The 22,087-nt window shown below is 37.7% G+C and overlaps 1 protein-coding gene across 1 annotated transcript; it reads right to left on the reverse strand.

Moving 5' to 3' along the window:
• Positions 1-8,822: 8,822 nt before the first annotated feature.
• LOC143860823 (glycerophosphodiester phosphodiesterase GDPD1, chloroplastic-like) lies at positions 8,823-16,644 on the reverse strand. Its single transcript, XM_077371652.1, has 8 exons — positions 16,341-16,644; positions 16,086-16,267; positions 13,130-13,189; positions 10,848-10,928; positions 10,506-10,706; positions 10,293-10,388; positions 9,592-9,788; positions 8,823-9,302 (listed from the first exon to the last, which is right to left on the reverse strand). Exons 1-8 carry the CDS (start codon positions 16,435-16,437, stop codon positions 9,065-9,067), a joined length of 1,152 nt encoding a protein of 383 aa, XP_077227767.1. The 5' UTR covers positions 16,438-16,644; the 3' UTR covers positions 8,823-9,064.
• Between the last annotated feature and the right edge of the window lie 5,443 nt (positions 16,645-22,087).

A 22,087-nucleotide genomic window follows, 5' to 3' on the forward strand; every position in this document is an offset into this window, starting at 1 on the left:
CAATTCTATTTTCATCTGTCACATCATCAGTCTCATTCATCAGTGTATCGATTGCCATTATTGTGCTTGATCCAGGAAGAAGGAAGCAATTATGTGCGTTTTTTTTTTTTAAAGAACAGGAAAGTTATTTCTGATTTGTTACATTTGTATGTCTTGATTCCTGTGTTCAATTGATATTATGCATGATTGTGTTTCTCTAATTTCAATGGAGATGAAGTAGCTGTAATAAAGGAATAGGGTAGAGAAGGGAATGATGCTTTCTAATTCGGTTATGACATGGATTTTTGTCAATCCAATTTCTTCCTCCTTTCCTTTTGTTCCCAACGAGGGGTTTCACCAGCAGGTTGCATGAAGCTAGCTCCTTTTCCTTTTGCAATTTCTCATGTCTCGGTATATATATATATATATATATATATATATATATATATATATATATATATATATATATATATATATATAAAAGGGGTCTTGGCATATAATCTTTCATTGTGTCTGCTCGTTAAAGTGATTTCATTGAGGCCTTCATTGTGGCACCAAGGGATTTTGAGCTAAGTAATTGCCATTAAGAAATTTTAGAGTGCCCATTGAATGATTTTTTTTTAGAACATCATCAGCTAGAAGTCATGGAAATCCACAATACTTTAGGATAATATCGCTAGCTGTAGAGTGATGTTGTTGTCATATTTCTTTCATTTTTTTTTGGGAATTGACATCACTGTAGTCTTGTTTAGAAATTGTATTGCCAAATTCATCGTGTCTTATCTATTTCAGTTGATCTACTTGTCAATTTCTTGGTGGGACTGCGATTATTCCAATTTTCATGATAATATATGGTTGTTAGCCTCTTTTAAGTCGAATTCCCCATTCATGCATCGGAATTGCATTGTGAGTCTTGAGGGTTGCTTAGTGACATAAACTGAACTGGGTTTGGAGCAATTAGCACAACATAGTGGTGTTCATGGTAGCAAATTTCCTTTGATGTCAACATTACCAAATCTTAATAATTGTGCGGTACATCGTTCTCAAGGTCTTCAAGACCTTGGTTGCTTGGTTTAATTTCCAGCTCCATGCTTTAGGTTGATCTTATCTTTGCTTGTAGACTTTACAACTCACATTGCTCAAATCACAACAAGCACATTTCACCCTTTTGTTTAGCACATGTTTAACTCTTTTTTTTTTTTTTTGCACAAATCTGCCTATGTTTAGCAAATTACATGCACAAAAATCTGTTTTTGTTTAGTACATATTCATGTATACGAATCTGTCTCTGTTTAAGCACATTGCATACATACAAATCTGTCTCATTTCATTCCCAGTTTTTGCACATAATCATGTCTACATTTCATGCCCAGTTTTGCACAGAATCTGAAAACAAATCTGTCTTTGTTTTAAGCATGAATTTGTCCACTTCAACCCTTATTTTAACACAGTTGTCACCCCATTTCAGCCCCTATTTCAAAACAGTTTTCACCTCACTTTTAGCCCCTGTTTCAAAACAGTTTTCACCTCACTTTTAGCCCCTGTTTCAACACAGATTCTCCCCATAAATCTGTTCTTGTTTAACATAGTGCACACACACAAATCTGTCCTCTTTTTGGCACAGATTCTGCCCATAAATTTGTCCTTGTTTAACACAGTGCACACACACAAATCTGTCCTCTTTTTGGCACAGATTCTGCCCATAAATCTGTCCTTGTTTAACACAATGCACGCACACAAGTCCGTCCTCTGTTTGGCACAGATACATGCGCATAAATCTGTCTCTGTTTAGCACATATTCATGCACATAAGTTTAGATAAAAGTGTTATTGTCTGAATATTCATGTTCCAACGATTGCACCAGCTTAACTTGTCTTTATAATTTGGAAATGAAACAATTGTATTTGGGAATCATAACTTATGATAAGTTATATGCCATTAATCACTGTGTGAATTCTTTCTTTATTTATCTTATGTAAATATGGATGATTGTTTTAGTTGATGTTTGCAATTAAAAAAAAAAAAAACTGAGACATGTCTGTTATTATTACAAATACACATGCTAATTACATCATCATTTCTAATTTTTCTATGTTTATTAAATTGGAAAGGCATGCTGTGTTTATGTAACAGTGGAAGCATATTTGCACATGATGGCTATCTTTTCCTCATAATTGCTTAAATTGCAATTAGTAGCTTTATTATATGAGTACTAGAATTCTTTTTTTACCAGGCATATTAATTTTATTTGGGTGTCATAAGTGAAAGATTTGAAGAGTTAGCATCATAGTGAATGCGTATAGTGCTTTGTGATTGATTTGGTTTCGGTTGAGTTATCAAATGTTAAATTTTTGTGGTCCGGTTTGTTATTCTAGAGGAACATACAATGTTCTTATTATTAGCTAAGGCAAGTTAACTGTGTTAAATTTTCAAATGGTAAAAGAATAGTTTGGTCTTGGATTCCCCTTCCTTTATCAGTACAGGGGCGATGAAGGCACTAGCCCAAGCCCATCCTTAGGAGACTTGCTCAGTCTAAGTAATGCTCTCCTCTTTATTTGGTAGACTTTCCAAGTCTTTCAAATACCTTTAGATAGAGTTTTTCCCTTATTACAAGGGCAATGATAGCACTAGTTGGAGCCAGCCATTAGGGAGACAAGCTATGTCTCAGCCGAAAAGCCGAAGTCTCTTGGAGACAAGCTTTGTCTCCTTAATGAGTCAATCCATAGGAGGCTATCCCAGCCTTTTAGGTTAGAGACCAACTCGGTCTATTAGTTGCTTACTCTTTTCATCATTGCAAGGGCGATGATAGAGATACTTAGAACCCTTTTGTTTAGGAGACTTGCCCAGTCTCGTTGATCCTTTGTCTACGCCCTTTGTGTATAGGAAGCATGTCATGCCTCATTTCTGGAGTCCCATAGGAGACAAGCCTTGTCTCATTTAGAGAGATACCCATAGGAGGCATACAATGTCTCATTTATAGAACCTCCCCTAGTTGTACCTCAATTTGTAATCCCTTTTTAGTATCGCTTGATTTAGAGGTTTATCCTTAGAGACTGGCATAGTCTTGTTCAAGTTTGTTTTGTTAAAGACCTTATCCTTTCTCTTTTATTTTAGATTTCGGTTACTTGTTTGTGGTTTAGTTCAAGTGCCCTTGACACTAGTTTGCTTGTTCGGGGTTTTCCCGTAGCTTTAGGGTTTTGCCCTAGTTTGTTGCTTTTGTGTGTTCTCTTTGGGTCTTTGACCAAAAGAGTGAAAATATTTTAAAAATCTAAAAAACACTTGAACACTTTAAAAATTCAAAACAAAAACATTTGAAATATCTTAAAATTCAAAAACATATGAAAACTTAAAAAAATATCAAATTCTTTAAATCATTTGGAGTGTTAAGCTTTTTTTAGTGGTAATTAGGAGAGTTCGCATTCCGAACTACGTTGGCTTGATCCCTTTCAACAGGGTACGTAGTGCAGCTTGGGATTCACATCCCAAGTCCAGCCAAATCTTTAAAAATAAATATTTCAAATCTTTCAAAATTACAAAAATATTCAAACTCTTTTTCAAAAAGATCTTCCTCTAGAGTTAGGAGTATGTCCTGCTGTTTAGGGTATTTTAGAATTAGGAGTCTGTCTTGATTTGTATTGATATGGTGTGTCCAGTCGTGTGAGTGTCCCTAGAGTTAGGAGGCCTCAAGTTGATCAGTTAGACACTTAGTTGAACCGATGGCTAGACTAGGAAGCATATAGTCAGCCCATGGTTTTCATTAGGTTGCATAGCCTAGATACACATAGGATGTAGGGCCCACCTGCATTAGCTTAAGGCTAACCAACTTGCATTAGTTAGGGCATATAGAGTCTTAAAAATTACAACTCACATGAATTTAAGCAATTATAAAAATAAAAATAAAAGCTTTAAAAATCAGTCGAGTCTAGTAGAATCGAGTCTAGGATAGCAGTTCTAGATGGTTAGGCATAGTAGTTTAGAATAGGGCATCGAACTACGTTGACTCCGATTCTTTCCGAGGCCGGGATACGTAGAGCAGCTGGGATGGACGGCCATCTTGGTCCGAGTCAGGTCGCATTAGAGTTAGGACTCATTTTGTCCAGTCGTGTATAGAATTGAATTGTGTTGTGTGTTTTGCTGTGTTTTCTTACTTTCTTGTACTGATACTATACCTTTAGCTGTAGCCTGTATGTGTATGTCCACCAGAACTTAGACACCCATTAGGCATGTCACTCATAACATAGCTTTGCTTAGGTGACACATTCTTCATTTCATTTTGCGTATGTTTATTTTTTTATCTTCAGGAAATGCATGCTTAGGTAGACGATTTCTGAAGATTGTTCCTATTTCATATGATTTTCGCCCGAAACTCTTTGAAGTTAATAATAAATGGCATAAGAGATCAAGTGCTTGCACTCGGACGAATTGGGGGTACTCTCAGACCTTCTCCATTCGTAATCAGGCAAGGACCCATACATAACTCTGGTTATCCATGGTATACGGAGCCTTTTTTGTTTGAGGATCCATGGTCGTATACCATGGATGGCGACTCTAAGTTTGTTCAGGTACGTTTCGAATCCGGACTTGCTCCCGAATCGAAAGGTATCTCTTTTATATGGCCACTCGTGCTATGCTATGAGGGTGGCATCCGTTTCGAGAGTTTCTCGGTAGAGCTCTCCTCCTTCACGTGGATGATCCTAGAGGCCGCTGGGGGCTCGTCCCCCACCTCTCTCCGGATCGGGGTCCACAATAATCCATCTACTTTTATGGAAGCTATGTCTTCTTTGGATGCAAACTTCTAGAAAGAAGCTATAAATAGTAAAATAGAATCCATTATGTCAAATAACATATGGGAGTTAACGGATTTACCTCATGGGTGCAAACCAATAGGTTGTAAATGGATTTTTAAAAAGAAACTTAGAACCGATGGATCTATAGAAAAATTTAAGGCTAGATTAGTAGCCAAAGGTTTTAAACAGAAAGAAGGGATAGATTTTTTTGACACCTATTCTCCTGTAACTAGGATTGCAACAATAAGAATGTTGATATCTATAGCAGCTATCTATAACTTAGAAATCCATCAAATGGATGTTAAAACCGCTTTCCTAAATGGAGAATTAGAAGAAGAAATTTACATGGAACAACTTGAGGGATTTGCAGTCCCTAGTCAAGAACATAAAATGTGTAAACTTATAAAATCTCTTTATGGTCTAAAACAAGCACCAAAACAATGGCATGAGAAATTTGATAAAGTAGTGTTATCAAATGGTTTTACCATAAATGATTCTGATAAATGTGTATACAGTAGATTTGAAGGTAATTCTGGAGTTTTGATCTGCCTGTATGTCGATGATATGTTAATGGTACGAGTATAGATGTTATAAATGACACCAAGAATCTTTTGTCAAAGAACTTTGACATGAAAGATCTTGGATTGGCAGATGTAATTTTAGGGATTAAGATAATTAGAAATTCAGAAGGGATTGTTTTAACACAGTCTCATTATGTTGAAAAGATCCTTAGAAAATTTAACAAATTTGATTGTACTCCCTTGAGTGTACCATATGATCCTAGTTTAAAACTTAAGAAAAATACTGGAAAAAGTATATCATAATTAGAATACTCCAGAATTATAGGCAGTTTAATGTATCTAATGAATTGCACTAGACCAGATATAACTTATGCAGTTGGTAGACTAAGTAGATACACTAGCAACCCTAGGCAAGATCATTGGGATGCACTTATCAGAATTTTAAGATATTTGAAAGGTACAATGGAGTTTGGACTCCACTATGGTTGTTATCCCGCTGTATTAGAAGGATATAGCGATGCAAATTGAATTTCAGATTCAGAAGAAACTAAATCCACAAGTGGACATGTTTTCACTTTGGGTGGTGGTGCTGTCGCTTGGAAATCTACCAAGCAGACCTGTAGAGCACGTTCCACCATGGAATCTGAATTTATTGCTTTAGATAAAGCAGGTGAAGAAGCGGAATGGATTAAGAATCTGTTAGCAGATATTCCTCTATGGTGCAAGCCAATTCCAGCTATATCTATTAATTGTGATAGCCAAGCTACAATAGCAAGGGCTAAGAGTAGAACATATAACGGTAAATCCAGACACATACGTCTGAGGCATAATAATGTGAGGCAATTGCTTTTAGATGTAGTGATTGCAATTGACTTTATAAGGTCAGAGATAAACTTGGCAGATCCACTGACCAAATGACTAGCTAAAAAGCTAGTGGCTGAAACATCAAGAGGGATGGGGCCAAAGCCTATCAAATAGAATCACCAATAACGGCAACCCAACCTATATGACTGGAGATCCCAAGAACTAGGTTCAATGGTAAAAACAAGTTATTCGAGTGATAGGTGAAAGCACTGTACTTAAATTTTCAAGAGAATGAAAGACTTCTCTTGGCCTGTCACTATGGTGTAAATGGTACTAACTGTAACGATATGGAGGAAGAGCTTTGCTCTGAATGGGTCTATAGCTGTTTATAAGCGGGATGCGTGGTTACAGGTACCCTTGATGGACTCACCTATATGAGTGTGGAAGTGGGGCCGCTTCCTATGAGAATTAAGGCTTGTTCTTTAGAGCGCTCATGAAACACGATCAGCGCATGGCCGAAATGTGCTACCCCGATAGAACACGGTTACATTGCTGATATCGTGTGTGTAATATATGAAGGTCTATTACTCAAGGTTCTTAGTTCAAGACGTAGTTCACTTGGAACTTTAATAGACTCGAATATATAAACACTAAGTACAGGTTCAAGTCCACAAGACACCTTCACCCATTGCATGATATTTCAAAGTTGCCCATATTTGATTTAACATATTTCATTTGATTTATTTGATTTGAATTTTGATTCATGTGGGGGATTGTTAGATATTTTAATATTAAAGCATTAAAGGCTTTGACTTTTTTGTGAATCAATTTCAAATTTTCTAGAGTTGCAACGTCCCTTCTTTATGATATTTTATTAATTTTTTAATGCTATTTATTTTTTACCTGTATTTGTCATTTGCAAACAGTTTTTGATTTATGGGAAGAGACGTTGAAAGTGTAGTATATATACACTTGTTTAGTGTATGCATGAATACACTTTTTCTTCTCAACAGTATATGTTATTCAAAAGAGTACATGTACTTGGTTTTGTCTTCTTCTTCTAAACATTGTACTGTTCATATCTTCTTTCAAGAACTTTACAAGTTTTAAGTTTTGCAATATTTCTTTCAAGTGGGCAAATTTGTTCGGTATCGTACGTGTTCGCAAGGTTCGAGCCGGTGTGTGCACACCGTCAACGACAAAGAAAGTGGTGTTGTATCCTGGAGATAGGTAGCAAGAGAACCCGATTGCATACCAAGCGTGGTAGGGGCGATAATCTATCTTAAGGGTAGCGTTACTCTGTAACGTGCCTCTACCACTAAACTCTTTTCATTCTCTTACATATTTCCTTTGATTCTTGCTTACGGATTTGCGGTTTACATTCGGGATCATCAAAGGTAATCCTTTCTCTATTTCATTTCAATTTAAGATATCACTAGTTTTGTTGAACTAATCTACTTGACCCCAAGATTATTTCCAACATAAAATCTCTGGTTATCAAATGAAAATGGGAAAAGCCACTTACCAGAAGCCATGGTTATCTTTTCCTTCTTTTTTTTAGAAGGTAACTAAAATTTATTGAAGAAGAGAACACATATAGTCAGGGACAAGATGTCCCCATATATGGTTCAAATACTTACAGTAAACCACTGTCGCAGATACAAAAGGAGTAAGAAAAGAGCAAAAAACTACACATCCAAACAATGGTGTTTGATGAATCTCCCTCTATCATCAGCGGACCGAGGTTGTTAGACGCTTACCATCTAAGCCCAAAGAGCAGAGCCGAGACCTATGCTTCATTAGGGTCGCAGATGCCAGCGGGTCCCGAATAGGAGAGGATAATCTCCCCATTGTGGTCACGAATCACCCCCCGCCCCAATCCCAGCTTTACCAGGATTTCCGCGGGCACTCCCATTAAAATTGAGCTTCAACCAACCACAGGCACTCCTTCTCTCCAGAAGGGATTCTTCTCAAAGTTTCTCCTTGCCCCACAACCGAAGGTGATTGGGACCGGCTTCCTCATCCTTTTGCTGTGGATTGCAAAGGGTTTAGCTGTGAACATGGTTGTGTGCAAGCAGGGACCCGACAGTTGTTTTATAGAGTTTGAGGGGAGGGACACAACTCCTCATCATGTTGATTCCCCCTTCCTCTGCACTTGTTCATATCTATTAACATCAGTTGTTAACTAACCGTCAACCATCCACTTGATCAACGCCGTTGATCTTGCTAAGGCCACAAGCCGTGGTTAGGATTATTTCCCAACAAAAGAGAGTTTTTTTTTTTAGAAGAAAGGGTAAGAGTTGCAGTTTGATGTTATAATTTACTGTATTTTTCTTTCTGAAGATCATTTTCTTGCTATTAGGAAGTAATCATCTTGACCAAAGCAATCTTGGTATGCATCTTGTGGTTGTGTTGTGTATTTCTACTTTTCCATCTATTTGTGCACAATCCGATCTGTTTTTGCCTCTCTTTTTTTTTTCTGTTTTTACGGTAAACGGCATCCAAATCTAAGGCCGGGATCAGAAAATCAGTCACCACCGGCAACAGAAGTCTGTACTGTTCATCTTTCCATGCCCTTCAACTGCCATTTCTCCTAACATCTTTCTTGTGGGCTTTTAGTCAACCTCTAGTGAATTCGGATGTTCATGCTATTTCTACAGATCTTGTGAAGATGTACAAGTAATTCTAGGCAAATTGCTACAGACAGAAAGAGACCAAAATGAGACCCATCTAATGTCAAAACATGTGGCCCTACTTAGAACTTTTGATGAAGATTTTGGTGATACAAAAGAAAGACTCATCTCATCCATGGTGTTGCATGAATTCAATGGAAATTAAGAGAAGGGCAGATCAATTACTATACAACAGTGCCCAATGAACATGGCTACCCTCTACACTAGAGAAATGGAAATAGAGAGGCCTTTGTTTTCACTTAAAACCTATGACGGTTCCCTTTGTTTGGGTGTGTTCACTTTAAACCTGTATCAACTCAGGTATGAGCTTCAATAGAAATGAGAGTTCATGCTTAGAGAACTTGGGCCTCAATGTTGCCTGTATCTGCTTCTCTTCTTTCAAAACATGCAAGCTTTCTTCTCCCTCCTCGGCCGGCCTAATGAAATCCGAAACAGCCTCTGTGATCTCTTTAACTAGATCAACAATCACACCCTCAATACCCATCAGATGTTGCATGTAAACCGCCTCCGGCACATTGCTGCAATACAAGATAGTTTGTTAATGTTTATCAAGATTGAACACACAATACAAGAAAGTTTATCAATGTTTATCAAGATTGAACACAATTTGGACTTGGGACCCACTAGTCAGATGCCTCAGCTGAGTCCCAAATAAATGCAAGATATGAAAACCTGGAATGGGCTCTACCAGATTGGTTTAACTTTTGCACAACAGGCCGACGGGACAACTCGACCGATTAAAATTAGACTCGACTTTCTTAGTTTTCCTTTAGGTTTTGAGAAATGTGGAAGAAAGTATATGCTTACTTTAATTGGCCATAGGTTAGAAGACCAAGATTTGCTTCTTTGATTCTGGTTATTGATGCTGGATTTCTGAAAATGGCTTTGACTTCTGATACTATCCCTTGCAAGCCATTTCCCAAGCAAAGTTTAATAGCCTCATCTAAGGAATTTCTTCTCACGTCACTGTAAACTTCACATCCTCCATTTGTAAGGAAGAATACCTGTTTTAACCAATAGCAATATCATTACAACAGTTTCCTTACAGATAAAAGCCAAATCAAAATAGCAAAAATATCTATAAAAAAACATTTTTGTCTCTTCCTTTACGCTTTCGGTCTTCTTGGAAATTCAGGAGAAACAGGATTGGTTTGTGAACAGAGAAATCATCTATAAGATCCTGTTAAATGTCTAAATTATAATCTATTACAACTCAATTCTTTGATACCCAAGATCTCCAGGCCTCAATGTAAGCCTTCAAAAACCTATATGTTTAATCAAGAGGTTGTTTGTCAGATTCCGAATTGGCAATCCTATTTAATATTTATATCACTCTTCCCAAATCACCCCACCTAATAAGATTTCAAAATTTCACCCATGTTACACATTTTGTACGGCTTTGCTCAGGCATTTCTTTTACTATTGATAATATAACGAAATCATACCAATTGATAACATAACAAGGGAAAGTAAAAAAAACAATAGAATGGGAAAACAAGAGTTCTTACAGGAAACACATTCTGCAATTTCCGGATTAGGCAAGCTGCATCTGGTTGGAAGCTTGAGAAGATGATGGGTCTATCTTGAGCGTATTCAAACACCACCTGCAAATGAATAAAATAAACACAGCCCGTTTAATAAAATTCAACCATTTTGCAATTTCCATCAAGAAATTCCTGGTTTTTGTGCAAGAAAAAACAACTGCAGAGTAGGGACTTCACCCGCAAGATGACTTGAAGAACGTGTACAAGAGTTTCATCTTCATAAACAATGTTGTCATCGAATTTCAGTTCGATATTGAAACCAAGGGAAGGGTGGACTCTCTCAAAGGCCTCTTGTAATGTACAAAGAGAGTCATCATCTTCAACCTTCCAGCTGAAAATTCTCCCATCTTTAGTTTTCCTAAGCATTGATTTTCCCTCCTATAAAAATAAAGGGAAACTATTTTATTTATCATACTATGAAAACTTCCAGGTTCTCTTTACCTATAAAAACAAAGGGAAACTATTTTTGTTTTCCTGGTCATATGATCAAAACCCAAAAAGAGATGGAAAAAATATTACATTTCCGGGTTCTCTTTGGGGTCCATAGTAGCGAAAGTCCTCTAAGTTGAGCTCTGTAACACGCTTCTCAGATATACAACCCTGGAAAATCATGAAAAAAGAACCAGGGTTAAAATTATAGAGTAAGAAAATTCCATTTCTGAGAAGAAAAAATGGCACAAAAAGGCTAACTATCAGTTCTATAAATTACAGAAGATGCTAAGATGACATAGCCAGTTTCTGGGTCCACATGGACGTGATTAGGTCCACTTATCCTAGCCCCCTCGGTCCATCAAATCGATTTTAGGATTCCACTCAGCATGGAACCACCCACCAGACATGGGACCAGGATCATACGGCCGTCACATGAAGGTCTATAATACCAACAATCTCGACAACAGGTATATGTCCCGTATGGAACCCAAAGGATGATCTTTAGGATTGATCCGTCCAGCACCAAGATTGCCTGACTCTATACGTGGATTTTAGAATCCGGGATTTCTTCAAAATTGTAGCTAAGAGACAAAAGAAGAAGAGGGCCAGCCGTCGTTTTTGACTTCTAGCCCTTCTTTCCATCAGCAAGAGAGTACCAGATCCTCCCATATTTCCAGGTTTTAGAAATCGCAGGATGCGGGAGAGATTTTTAAAACCTGAATTTCTCACTCAACATCCAAGAAACGCTGTCAGGACAGCATACTACAGCTTGATCATGAACCCTCTTTTACACTGTTTTCAAACTAAGAACCTGTATTCTAAAATCCGTGTACCCAAACGGCCCCTAAATTATACACTGAAATTTTCTGTTAAAAACTTAAAATTATAGAATGAAACCCTGTACGGTGCAATCAAAGCACGCATGATGAAAGGAATTAAAAAACCAGAGTCAGACTACCGTGACAGTAGCTGTCCAAATTAATTTGGACAGTCTTGACTCATGTTGGATATTCGGGATTGTTGACCCAAGGAGCCATTAGTCATTACGAAAAAAATATTGGCCTAAGTCTGATGCGAAACAGATATCCCATTCTTCATATAAAAGCCTACAAAAATCAAGTACTAAAGTTGGAACGACTCATGGTGCCGGACCAGAAAAGCTGGCAGTGAGTCATGCCTGTCCAGATGAATTTGGCCAAAATGTGCCCAAGGATTTTCTATTAGATATTGCACGTAATGTTCACAGGTGGGCAAATGCACCTCTGGATATAGTTAAGGTAGTTACAAATCCCATTAGATAACAATATGAGTAGCATAAAGAAAAAATAAGATAAAAGTTTCAGTCCTCTTAGATTTACTATGAATGGGTCATGCTCTGAACCCATCAAATGATCCTCCCAACCTTCCAATTCATGGCCTACAAATGGATGTGTAAAAAAAATCAAAGAAAACACTTCACATTTAGAGGGAAAATATCCACAAATTTGAGGGCTAAGACTAACAAATAGGAGAGACTTTTGGTGAAAGAAGAATCTATAAAGGGACCTGAACCCCATGAAATAATGGTTTGGATAATCAAATCGGTGGATCACACTACTAATTTAGCCCAAATCTTTAGATGATTACAGCCTAAAATTAGCACCCATTAAATAATCCTGACTAGATGTTCAATCCACTTAAGCTCTGGATTTTTTTATTAGTAGATTGTAGAGTCCAAATCAGCCATCCATGAGATGGCCTATTGATTGGTTTAGACAGTTCCACACACGCTAATTTGGACAGTTACAGGGCCTTTTTTGTAGCAAGTGGATAAAGAGCGAGTGGTTTTAAAATTCTAGTCCACCACATCCATAGTGAGAACTGTGAGAGCACCTTGACGTGGCTGTGAACCAGTGTGTTGTCATAGGTCCCATTGATTATATCAGTAGGACCCGGAAAATGTTGGAAAACAGGTAGCCAACCCACCATCTTCACGTAAAAGTGTGAGCCCATTTAAAGTTTGGTTGTATTTGCATCTTTTGTTAAAAAATTGTCCTAGAAACACAATTTTTTTCAGTGAAAACTTTAGGTTATGATGTTCTATACACTAGTTGGGTACCATGCAATTGTCTTTATTTGATATGCTTTTAATTATCCCATAAACAGGTATGGGTGGAGAGTCCTAATTTTAAAAGGTAGCAACTCCAAAAACCAGCTAAAAAAAGATTGAATGCAAACACCCAAAGAAAATGAAAAAAAAAAAAAAAAAAAGATTGCCTGGCTTTAACCTTCAAAAAGGAAGTGAAGAGAATTCATAACAGAATTTAGAAGCAAAAGATTATGTGGCATTAACAAGTCAAGAAAATTCATAACAGAAGTTAGAAACTTACTTCTTCTTCGGTGAGGATGAAATTGTCATGGAAAATGACAGGGCAGTCATCTCTCGTCACCTACAAAAAATTATATTTACAGTCTCGTCTAAGCTTTCTTCGCTCACCCAAATTTAGAGAGAGAAAAAATTCAATCAACCCACATAAATAAGCATATCAGTACCAAGAATTTAATGTAAAATACAGAGGAAAATAACCCATACTCAAAGAAAATTAGATATTAAAAGGAGGTGGTGGTACTGCCACTCTTATAAGTGCGTATGATTTTAAAGCGAACTGATACTGACACTACGAAGTTTTAATAATTGTTCCAACTCATCTTGTCTTTTCTGTTCTACATAAGTGTCAAAAGGTTATTAGAGTTCCCCACAAAAGCTCTAAGAAGCCAATTAATGCAGAAAAAACAAGCTGAGTTTGTGCAATTAATAAAGTATATTACCATGTTTTAATAGTTGCACTAACTCATCTTGTCTTCTGTTTTAAAGAGATGTCAAGGTATATATATATATATATATATATATATATATATATATATATATATATATATATATATATATATATGAGGAAACTGTTGGTGCAAACTTATGGTGAGCTTAAGCGCCCAATCACATGGGGACCCACTTTTTTAGGATGATCCAAAACATTCATTTAAAGTCCCTTACATAGATAGATAGGGGTGTACCAAAAATCAGCTCCATAGGATCATTGTGTCTGTCCATTTTTGTCCTCCACAAATGGAGGGGTTAGGATGATCCTAAGGAGCTGATTTTTGGTACACCCCCTATCTATCATAAGACCTTGCAAATGAATGGTTTGGATCACCCCATGTGATTGGGGAGTCATGTGATTGGGGAGCTTAAGCGCACCAACAGTTTCCTATATATATATATATATATATATATATAGGAAGCTGAGGATGCGCCACGTGTCACACCCACATTCAGCTTTACACCGAATTTCTGTTTATAAGAAGAGAATTAATTAAAAACGTTTACAATCATATACACCGAATTTCTGTGTATAACGCACACTTAAGAACGCATTAAGGTTATGTAGCACACTGTTTCACAAGTTTTCCTCTATCACACGTAATTTTAAAATGTTTTAAGGGGATGTGGCACCCGGAATTTAAAACGTTAATATGGAAAATATTTTTTTTGCTTTTTTTTTAAAACTTCCCTATGCATCGATATCCCTCTAACATGATTTATTGCCTATTTTTCATGGCACTAAATCCAATCAAATCGTTTCCTCATCCAGTATATTTTCCTAAAATATTGTAATCCTTATCATATAGCTTATCTCTATCCAAATCTACTCTAAAATCAAGGATTACAATCTCTCTATGAAATAGCCTAAAATGAAATGACAAAAAGCCTAAAATCAAGGATTACAATCTCTCTCGATTAAATAGCCTAAAATGGAATGAAAAAATGCCTAAAATCAAGGATTACAGTCTCTCTATTAAATAAAGCTTTATATATATATATATATATGAGGAAACTGTTGGTGAGCTTAAGCTCACCAAACTTATGGTGAGCTAGCTTGCCCAATCACATGGGTCCCACATTTTGGGGAGTGATCCAAACCATTCATTTGCAAGGCCTTATCATAGATAGGGGGTGTACCAAAAATCAGCTCCATAGGATCATCCTAACCCCTCCATTTGTGGAGGACAAAAATGGGGCAAATTTGTGTCTGTCCATTTTTGTCCTCCACAAATGGAGGGGTTAGGATGATCCTATGGAGCTGATTTTTGGTACACCCCCCATCTATGTAAGGGACTTTCAAATGAATGGTTTGGATCATCCTAACAAAGTGGGCCCCCATGTGATTGGGCAAGCTAGCTCACCATAAGTTTGGTGAGCTTAAAGTTTCCTCTATATATATATATATATATATATATATATATATATATATATATATATATATATATATATAGTTATAAATCTTTCTTTTTTAGGTCGCCCCGTGCATCTCACGGGATTGCAACTAGTAGTTCCCAAAAGCTCTCAGAGGCCAATTAAAGCAGATATGACAAGCTGAGTTTGTGCAATTATTAAAGTATAGTAGTGCCAATATCAGTGGTCTTTTAAAAAGGAAAAGGAAATCAGGTTAAGACAAACCATGTGGTTAGCAAATGCATGATATTTTCTTTTGTTAGCACTACTGTATTTTGATGAGGGCACTCTCACTTTATTAAAAGTAGGGTATGGCCCGCACCATAGGATGATCCAAACCGTCCATTAGATGGGCCACAGCCTTAATAGGTTGTGCCCCAAAATTTATTTCCATAGGTTGATCCCAACCCTCCAATCTATAAAGCGTTAGGATCAACCCTCTAATAATCAGATCGGAGGGTTAGGATCAACCTACGGAAATGATTTTTGGGGCACAACCTATTTAAGCTGTGGCCCATCTAATGGACGGTTTGGATCATCCTATGGTGCGGGCCATACCATACTTTTAATAAAGTGAGGAGTGCCCTCATCAAAATACAGCAGTGCTGATAACAATTCCCTTGTTATTTCGTTATTTTTGTGCAATAGATCGTCATTGGAAACGATATTACCACCCATTTTAAGCAATTTCACGTAGCGTTGTCAAGAAAAGACAAACAAAAAGGAGTGGAAATATCACTTTCTTTCTAATTTTTACTTTTTAGTTCTAAAATTGGACTTGTCCGGATATCGCCGGTGAACCGACGGAGAGGTTGAAAAAGGCAATTTCAGAGCTACGTGGCTCTGAAACATATCAGAACCGTACACGTGTCCTCATTGATCACAAGTGCGACAACCGTTATTCGTACGCGGCGACGCGTACGATCCACGTCAGCCTTCTTCATCATCAGACGGGAAAAAAAAAGCGGAAACCAAAATCCGATCGGAAAAAGAGTTAACAAACAGAGAAAAAGAAAGAAGATAAAAAACGAAGAAATCGGAGCCGTTCAAATTACCTGAACGTCGAACTCAACAAAATCGACGGCAAACTTTGCAGCGTTATTGAAGGAGAGAATGGAATTCTCTTTAATCGCTTTCATTCTCTCATCGGCAGAATGGAGCATGTTCATTCCACTACCTCGGTGCCCAATAACGACAAATTTAGGGGATTTTAACGGCGCACTGACGCCGTTAGCACCTGAAAACGGATAATTATGTTAAAAAGATGAAACGGAGAACGGAAAAAAAAAATTCTCTTGTGATTTTATTACCTTTGGAGAAGCGGGGGGAGGAGAGAGCGAGGACGGGATTTCCCGGCACTTGATCGAGGTTAGGAACGTCAGACACGTGTACGGTTTTGAGAGCCATTGATGATATACAGAGAGAGAGAGAGAGAGAGAGAGAGAGAGAGAGAGAGAGAGAAGGGTAACGACGATGGTTTTGGAGATTTGAGGAGAGGGAGAGGGGCAGGGCGGGGGTTTTTAAGGACGGGAATGGATGGAAAGGAATGCGAAACAGGAAACTGGAATCGCAAAGGGAATATTCTTTTGGGTTGTACGGATATTCTAGAGATATTCTCTTTGTTGGTTTGCGTTTCTTTTTTTGACCTTTATTTTTTTGGGTGTGTAGGAAAGGGAAAGGAAAGCGGGGTGGGGCCCGCAGGTAGGGTTTAGATCTCTCTCTTTCTAGTCTGGTTTTTTTTATAGGGAGACGAGGTGGGGGCGTTAAAAATCTCTCGTTTCTTCTTTCTCAAGGTTTTGGGGAATTTGGGAGAGAATATGCGGACGAATATTTGCTTTTCTGTCGGTAATGTGTTGTAAGTGGCGCCACGATCGAATGGGTTTCTTTTTGTTTTGGGAGATAATATTTTCACCCCCTCTACACTATGCATTCGCCCCCCTTGTAGCGTGAACAGTAGGGCCGGCGGGGAGTTGCATTCCCGTCCCTGTCCCTGCCGGAAGGACCATTCCCGTCCCCGCGGGGAATACCGAATCCCCATCCCAGTCCGTCCCCGCCCCACACAATAATCCTCACCTTTAAAAACTTTTTAATACCCATAAAAAACAAAAAAGGCAAGCCGTGTTTGTGCACTTATCAAAATATGGTAGTGCCAATATCACTAGCATAAAATAAATATTTACTGTTAACAAAAACACTAAAACAGTACTAAATTAAGAGGATATTGATAATGGATTGCATATTAAAACGGGACAGGTCCATCACCATCCCCATCCCCATCCCAGTCCCAGTCCCGTCCCCGCCCCACACAAAAATCCTCACCTCAAAAAAGCTTTTTAGTACGCATAAAAAAAAAAGACAAGCCGTGTTTGTGCACTTATCAAAATATGGTAGTGCCAATATCATTAGCATAAATGAAATATTTACTGTTAACACTAAAACAGTACTAAAATAAGAGGATATTATAATGGATTGCATATTAAAAAGGGGAAGACAGAATTTACCGACGAATGCTTTATTCTATGACTTAGAGAAGCCTTTCTTAAAAGTTCTAAGCAAGCCATGGAGAAAATTCATGTATCTCCTTACAAATTTTGTTATTAAATTTGGGCAAAAGACTACGTATTATGATTCTAATTTCTATTTAGAATGTGAAGAATTTTATTAAAAATGGACAAAATCCACGACCAAATACAAGAAAACAGAAATGAAACGTCAGCTGAACAAAATTAAGTGTAGAATGAAGAGAATAGTGCCATTGTTTAAACTTTTTTTTAGCCTACTGATGTTGGCACTGCCATATTTTGATAATTGCACTAACTTACCTTGTCTTTTCTTTTTAAATTGGCTTTTAAGAGCTTTATGGGAATTGCAATAATCTTTGACAGCTGATTAAATAATAAAGAGAAATGATAGAGTGAAGGGCGCTCTTGCAAAAATCAGCTTGAGGGCAACAGCCATCCACTTTATTTGGTACCAAACTTTACATAAATCAACCAATAGGGGCGCCCTTGAAACTGTTTTTTGCAAGGGTGCCCTTCATTCAATCATTCCTCAATAATAAAGGACGTCGTCAGTAACCCCAATTATTAATGCCAATATCTGTAGCCCTTTTTTAATGGCAGCTCACAGCTTTTAAGAATTGTAATGGCTTTTGAGAGCGAGTTAAAAGAGCGTAGAATGAAGAGAGTAGTGCCATTATCAAAATATGGCAGTGAAGATATCAGTCCACTATACGTTATCTATACTAGTAAAAAGTGCACGTGAGACGAATGGCAGGATAACAAATAGAGAAGTTTCAGACATTAAGAAGAAGAAAATCATACATGTAAATAGAGAACTGGTTCTCCTTTGTTAAATCCAGACAAATCTTTAAAAACGTGTCGGTATAACTTACACCAAACTGCCCAAATTACCTCTTTATGATGGCGTTCATGAGCAAGTTAAAATTCAATTATCTGATGGAAAGAACAAGCTTATTCCATCATGAGCAAGTTAACCGGCCTCTCAAGCGAACTAAAACTTAAGAGGGCAATCTAGCTCAATTTTCAAATATAGGAACAATCATTTACTAAGCAAAAACTAAGTCGTCTGCATATCATACGTAGGCAAAGAGAAGTAGGACATCAATCCCGCCTTCAAGCACGCAATCGCCATCGAACCAAGCACGAAAGAAACGGTCTACTCAATTAGTTGGGGGGACGGGGTGCGTAAAGAGCTGTTGTTATGAAATTATCGTGGACAGTGTATACAGGAGCTCCCATTTCAATAGTCAACTGCTCCACTACTTTCATAGCTATAAAGGCATCCTTCTGATGAATAAGGTTGTTATGAAATTATCGTGAACAGTGTATACAGGAGCTCCCATTTCGATAAGTCAAGTGCTCCACTACTTTCATAGCTATAAAGGCATCTTTCTGATGAATAAAGTTCATCGGTCACGTTCATTTCATGAAATGAATCGCAGAAATTGCAGTAAAAATATAGATAATAAGATTGGAACCCAAATAACCATAGATAAAATGAATGTTTTTCAATCATCCCATCGACTAAGATGTGTCTCAGTAGACTTCATTGAAAATATGAAGAAGGATATTGGTGATATAAATTCTTGATGTTTTGCAATTGTTAAAAGAACAATGGTGATACCTCTGAATTCATGAGATAAAACTGAACATATAACCACAGAAAATTAAGAATCTTGATCTCCTCCTAATATATATATATATATATAAGAGGAAACCATGTGGGGGGGGGGGATATTTTTGGGGGGATCCAAAGCATTCATTTGGAAGGCCCTTCCATGCATAGCGTGTGTACTAAAAATCAAATCAATAGGATCACCCTAACCCAATCAAAGGCGGAAGGGAAAATGGACTGTGTGTCCATATTTCTGCCCATTTTTTCCCTCCACAAATGGCAGGGTTAGGATGATCCTATAAGGCTGATTTTTTGTACACACCCTATCCATGGAAGGGCCTTCCAAATGAATGTTTTGGACCCCCAAAAAATGTGGGCCCCCTATAGTTTATGAGCTCCTGCTCAGATAAGCTTACCTGAGTAGTTGCTCACAAACTATTTCCTCTATATATAATTACACACACACACACACACACACACACACACACACACACACACACACACACACATATATATATATATATATATGAGGAATAAGATTGTGCGGTCAACCGCACCAAGCTTAGGTGCGGTCGAGGGCCCCAAACTTATGTGGGCCCACATTGTTAGGATGATCCAAAGCATTCATTTGAAAGGCCCTTATATAGATAGGGTGTGTACAAAAAATCAGCTCCATAGGATCATTATAACCCATCCAAAAGTGGAGGGCAAAATGGACAGACACCGTTTGCCACAAATCTACCCATTTTTTGCCCCCACTTTTGGAGGGGTTAGGATGATCCAATGGAGCTGATTTTTTGTACACACCCTATCTATGATGGGGCCTTACAAATTAATGGTTTTGATAAGCACAAAAGATGTGGGACCCATGTGTTTGGGTCCTCGACCGCACCTAAGCTTAGGTGCGCTCGACTGCACACTCATTTTCCTCTATATATATATGGGAAAGGTGAGCGTACTCGGTCGAGTAGATAAGCTTATCTACTCGGTTGGGTTAAAAACAGTGGGGGCCCACATTTTTTGGGTGATCCAAACCATTCATTTGAAAGGTCCTTACCTAGATAGGGTGTCCACAAAAAATCAGCCCCATAGGATCATCCTAACCCATCCAAATGTGGAGGGAAAATGGGGAAAAATGGACAAACACAGTTTGTCCACAAATATGCCCATTTTTTCCTCCGCTGTTAGATGGGTTAGGATGATCCTATGAGGCTGATTTCTTGTGGACACCCTATCTAGGTAAGGGCCTTTCAAATGAATGGTTTGGATCACCCAGAAAATGTGGGCCCCCACTGTTTTTAACCCGACCGAGTAGATAAGCTTATCTACTCGACCGAGTACGCTCACCTTTCCCTATATATATATATATATATATATATATATATATATATATATATATATATATATATATATATATATATATATATATATATATATGAGAAAACTGTTGGTGCACTTAAGTTGTTATAACGCCTCCCATTGGTGCGCTTAAGCGGGACCCAAACATTTAAACGAATGGGAGACGTTATAACAACTTAAGCGCACCAACAGCTCTCTCTCTCTCTCTCTCTCTCTCTATATATATATATATATATATATATATATATATATATATATATATATATATATAGAGAGAGAGAGAGAGAGAGAGAGAGAAAATGATTGTGAGCTTGAAGCTCATATAGCTTATATGAGCTTGAGGGCCAAATACATGTGGGCCCACATTGTTATGATGATCCAAAGCATTCATTTGACAGGCACTTACATAGATAGAGTGTGTACAAAAAATCAGCTCCATTGGATCATCCTAACCCATCCAAAAGTGGATGGCAAAATGGACAGACACCGTTTGCCACAAATCTGCCCATTTTTTCCCTCCGCTTTTCGAGGGGTTAGGATGATCCAATGGAGCTGACTTTTGGTACACACCCTATCTATGATGGGGCCTTGCAAATGAATGGTTTGGATCACCACAAAAAATGTGGGACACATGTGTTTGGGCCCTCAAGTTCATATAAGCTATATGAGCTTCAAGCTCACAATCATTTTCCTTATATATATATATATATATATATATATATATAGAGAGAGAGAGAGAGAGAGAGAGGAAAATGAGTGTGCGGTCGAGAGCGCCAAACTCATGTGGGCCCACTTTGTTAGGATGATCCAAAGCATTCATTTGAAAGGCCCTTACATAGATGGGGTATGTACAAAAAATCAGCTCCATAGGATCATCCTAACCAATCCAAAAGTGGAGGGCAAAATGGACAGACACCGCTTGCCACAAATCTGCCCATTTTTGCCCTCCACTTTTGGAGGGGTTAGGATGTCCAATGAACCTGATTTTTTGTACACACCCTATCTATGATGGGACCTTGCAAATGAACGGTTTTGATCAGCACAAAAAATATAGAACCCATGTGGTTGGGCCCTCGACCGCACAATCTTATTCCTCATATATATATATATATATATATAGTTAACTGAACAATTAATTATTCAAGTTGAAATAAGAATTGATAATTTCTTTCAAAATGAATTTTTATTGTTCAAAATGGAAAACAAATCGAACAGTAGGATTTGAGTTGCAAGTCGATATCTTAACAAGATAGTCGGTACCTTTGAGCACCCCTCTTCAATTTGGATATTTTACGTTAATCTTATCTCCTACCACCTCTTTGAATTGTATTGATTATATAATTTTAAAATAGATATAAAACCATTATAACCACTATTTGTATATAATTTCAATGCAAATAATTTTTAGAGGGTATCCAGGGAGGCCCTTAAGCACTAAACATGGGTGTATACACTGATATTAATTCTAGACACATCTCCTGGCACAAATCCAATGCAAGCCTCGCTCCCACATCAACCTCTTCATTTTGGCCTTCATAATAGGAAAGCATGCTTTGATGAA

The sequence above is a fragment of the Tasmannia lanceolata genome, unplaced genomic scaffold, assembly GCF_043159265.1.
Source record: "Tasmannia lanceolata isolate RefF3 unplaced genomic scaffold, GAP_Taslan_0.1 ptg000037l, whole genome shotgun sequence".
Classification (NCBI taxonomy): domain Eukaryota; kingdom Viridiplantae; phylum Streptophyta; class Magnoliopsida; order Canellales; family Winteraceae; genus Tasmannia; species Tasmannia lanceolata.

What these genes read in the sequence shown, in the direction of transcription:
- LOC143860823 (XM_077371652.1), bottom strand. Translation starts at nt 16,437, where the DNA reads ATGGCTCTCAAAACCGTACACGTGTCTGACGTTCCTAACCTCGATCAA. An exon ending in CTCCCCCCGCTTCTCCAAAG is followed by an intron (nt 16,268 to 16,340) that starts GTAATAAAATCA and finishes ATCCGTTTTCAG; the next exon opens with GTGCTAACGGCGTCAGTGCG. An exon ending in CTAACCTATGGCCAATTAAA is followed by an intron (nt 9,303 to 9,591) that starts GTAAGCATATAC and finishes CTTGTATTGCAG; the next exon opens with CAATGTGCCGGAGGCGGTTT.